The 4055-nt window shown below is 29.8% G+C and overlaps 1 protein-coding gene across 1 annotated transcript; it reads left to right on the top strand.

Moving 5' to 3' along the window:
• Nucleotides 1–1339: 1339 nt before the first annotated feature.
• LOC114177189 (RING-H2 finger protein ATL2-like) lies at nucleotides 1340–2537 on the top strand. The gene has a single exon (XM_028062445.1). It carries the CDS (start codon nucleotides 1629–1631, stop codon nucleotides 2295–2297), a length of 669 nt encoding a protein of 222 aa, XP_027918246.1. The 5' UTR covers nucleotides 1340–1628; the 3' UTR covers nucleotides 2298–2537.
• The last annotated feature ends 1518 nt before the right edge of the window (nucleotides 2538–4055 follow it).

Genomic DNA, 4055 nt, shown 5'->3' with positions numbered 1-4055 from the left:
AATTCCGATTTTAATTTTATTTTTATTTTTTCTCTAATTAATAATTTTTTATGTTTTATTAGTCTGACTTATTACTAATAAAAAAGTGAATCAGATTGTGTTTTCAACATTGTATAAAAATACATTCAAGTTTTATTTAAACATTACATGATTATGTGTAAATTTTGTATTGATATTCACTTGGTTCATAATAATAATAATGATTAAAATTACATTAAAATAATACATAATTAAAAGAATAAAATTATTATTAAAAAACATTATTCTATTTTTCTCTTATTTATACTTTTTTTTTCTCTTAATTCAAATAACTTCATCTTCTACTAATTTTTACTCTCTCTTTTTTTTTCTCCTTTTTCATTTTTTATCTTTCCTTTCTCTCACTAATATACGTTAAAAAAATTTAAAAAGTTATATTTTTTTGAAAACTATTTTAATAAAATAACAATTTAAATTCTTTAACTACCTCAAAATTCTAGCTAACATCTATCTTCAAACCAAGCACGAAAATATTTAACTTCTAAAATGCATTAAATATTTTAGAAAATATTTATAATCAGTCAAATAGAATATAATCAATTTTCAATGATAACGAGACTAAACCCTAAATCCTAAACGATAAGATATAATTTTTTTAAGCTATTATAGATTGACAAACTTTCTTGTTTAAGTAAAAAATATTATTTCTTGCTTTATTTTAATTAAAATAATAATAATTTAATGTACTTTAATTCTATTTTTAAAAACTTTGTCAAGGTTGTTAAAAAAAAAATTGTCAAAAAGATAATTTTTCAATTTTTTTATACAGTTCCGTACAGACATTTGGAAAACTGATTTTGTGGAAATTTTACAAATAATAAGGTTAATTTATAAAAAAAGTTAATTTTCACTAAAAATTAAAACAAAAATATATTTAATTCTAATAATTATTTAGATAAAAAATTAAGTATGAAATGAATGAATACCTTATACTCGGACGAGCTCATGGAAAGAATAAAAAAAAAAAAAAAACTCTCCAAACCAGTCAACTTATACACAAGCAATGCCTTATTAATGTTTGGGCATTCATTGCAAAATATTATGGAAAGTTACAATTTGGTTAAAAGATTGAGAAAAATCACTTACAAGAGTTGAAACGTGAGAATCCTTAAAGAAGAGTCCAACATGTCGGTCAGTTCAATGCATTAAAGTTTGATCGTATAAATTGGGGGATATCATTTGTGGTAATCAACTAAGCGTTGACCACTGGATAAGTCACAGTCACAGTCACAAACAACAACATTCCATTGTTCTATGGTGCTAGAACGAAATTTCTGCTAGCTGTATATAACTGCAGTTTTAATAACATGATCAACCAAAACTCTGATATTTAACCACACCAAACGCCAACACAATTTCCACGACACTACCACACCAAAATTACATCAAACCAACACAACTTCTTCACTCTACTTAAAGACAACAAAGGGCAGAAGCGTCATTTCTCGAAAACCGCGTCAACCGCATCTACTGGTAGTACAAGTAACACCAAGAATTCAAGATAAATAAACGTTACCAGTACAACGAACCACCACACACACTGCATCAATAAAAAGAAACCTTCGACTCCCACACACAACAACGACAACATGGAAAACGACGACGGCAAGGAAATCGAAGCGAAGGATTACGCGCTTAGCGGCAAGATAATGCTAATCGCCATCGTCGTTCTCTTCGTCATCATCATCATAATGCTTTGCCTCCACGTCTACGTCCGCTGCACCCTCCTTCGAGCTCGCCGCCGGCAACAACTTCGCCGAAGAATCAACCGCCCGCGGTTCGTGTTCTACATCGACCCCGCCGCCCGCATTGCCCTCACCTCGCGCGGCCTCCACCCCTCCGTCATCTCCACGCTCCCGGTCTTCACCTTCTCCGATTCCACCCAAAAATCGGAATGCGCGGTGTGCTTGTCTGAGTTTGAGAACGGGGAAACGGGTCGGGTCTTACCCAAATGCAACCATAGTTTCCATACTGAGTGCATCGACATCTGGTTCCAGTCCCACACCACGTGTCCGCTTTGCAGGGCGCCTGTGGAGGCCATTTCCGACCAAGAAACTCGATCTGAGGAGGCTGTCGTTGTGTGTGAACCTGAAACGGTTGGGGAAGAGGTGGGCCGGTCAATACCGGTTGGTTCTTCTTCTTCGCCGGTGAGTCGGATAGTGTCGTTGAAGAGGATTCTGAGTAGAGAGAAAAAGGGAAGCTCCACAACCACCGAGTTAGATGCAGAACTGGAAGTGTGTGACTCGGTGAGTTGTTGATGAGGATAAATCGGAGGTGACGTGGTGGTGGTGGAATCTGAATTCAATGGAAGATGGAAGACAATTTTACGCTCTCTCATAATTTGCATAATTTGCAGACTGGAAGGAACGTGATGTCATAATTTTTACATGTACAAACTACACATAGTTACTTGTAGTTAAAGAAAGATTTTTTTCTTTTTCCTTTTTGAGTCTTTTTTATTTTCTTTAAATTCAAATAAAAGAGAATCATTTATTATCTTTTTCACCTAAACATAATGTATACTTTTTTTATAACATCAAGAATCTAATCAGAGCTAATAATGCATATTCTAGAAGAATAATACAATACTATCCCGGAAGATCGACCCGATATTTCAAGATGAATTAAATAATGATTTTATTAATGGATATTATTGTGTATGAGAAGTTTGATATTTTGTTATTATTTTTATAATTGTTTTATTTATAAATAAAATATTAATTTCTTTTATCAAGTAGCATACCTTTTCTTAAGTAGTCATTAACTCTGAATTAGAGAGTTTACTTTATTTTTTTATATTTTATTATTCAATTTAAGATACTCAGTTTTTTTATAGATATATATATATATATATATATATATATATATATATATATATATATATATATTATAAACTATATAAGAATTAATAGCGAATTATTAAATGTATCTAATTAGAATATAAAACCTATTATAAATACTATAAATAAATATATGTACAAAATTATATATATTTTTACTTTGTATGTTTTCATGCTATTCAGTAACTCACTCACGAAATATACTTTATACTTTATTTATGTATTCTTTTATACTTTATCATACTCTTTTTTTTGTGTGAAGAAATAGACTTAATATCATATTAATCATCACATTTATATTGATCGTTTGTTATTTTTTTTTTTCAATTTTGAACCACCTATTAACATTTTATAATTAACTAATTCTATAATTTCATTTTATAAGACAGTAAATTTATTCAATCTATAATCTTACACAATTTTAATTTTAATTTTTCAGTCTCTAAAATTCTTCTCAAAACTTTTAAAATATTAAACCAAATAAAGTTTTGAAGACTAATACGATCCTATTCTTTCAATTCATCCCACCTAAAGTTTCTATTAATAATACTCTTATTCATTTCTACATAATATAAATAAGAAATGTGTAAACTAATTAAAAAATATGAAAAAGAATACAAGTATAAATGAGAAAAAAACTCATTAATAGTATTTTTAGTTTTTAAAATAACAATAGTTAAGATAAGGTATTAAGGTAACTCAGCCTGATCAATCTTGACCAAGCTCTACCCATCATAGGTTGATCACTTAGTGAGCAAATTCAATCTGGTGCATTTATTAGCGATCCAAACAAATCTCAACCCGACTCGACTCACATCGGGTTAGTGGATTAAACGGGTTGACTCACAGACTCATTTAATTAAAAAAAATACAATTTTTTATTTTTTTGAGTCAAAACTAGATTATAATTCTAATTAAAATCTAAATAAATTTTAATATAATCCAAATACAAACAATAATATAAATGATCTCTGTGTTGGCTAAAAACAATAACCTAACATGATCCTAATACAAAGTTCAACTTAACAAAAAAAATACTTGTGTGACCCTTTATTTGCGGGTTGGTGAGCCAACCTTGTTCACCACGGGTTCAATCTGGATTCTAGTTGAGCTGGATTCCAAGTGAGCTGGGTCAAAAATCAACTCATATTGAAATTTATAAAAAAATTTCAATCG

The sequence above is a fragment of the Vigna unguiculata genome, chromosome 3, assembly GCF_004118075.2.
Source record: "Vigna unguiculata cultivar IT97K-499-35 chromosome 3, ASM411807v1, whole genome shotgun sequence".
In the NCBI taxonomy this organism is placed as follows: domain Eukaryota; kingdom Viridiplantae; phylum Streptophyta; class Magnoliopsida; order Fabales; family Fabaceae; genus Vigna; species Vigna unguiculata.
This window is presented reverse-complemented; position numbering and strand designations above follow the sequence as displayed.

Coding starts and splice junctions, on each gene's coding strand:
- LOC114177189 (XM_028062445.1), top strand. CDS start 1,629: ATGGAAAACGACGACGGCAAGGAAATCGAAGCGAAGGATTACGCGCTT.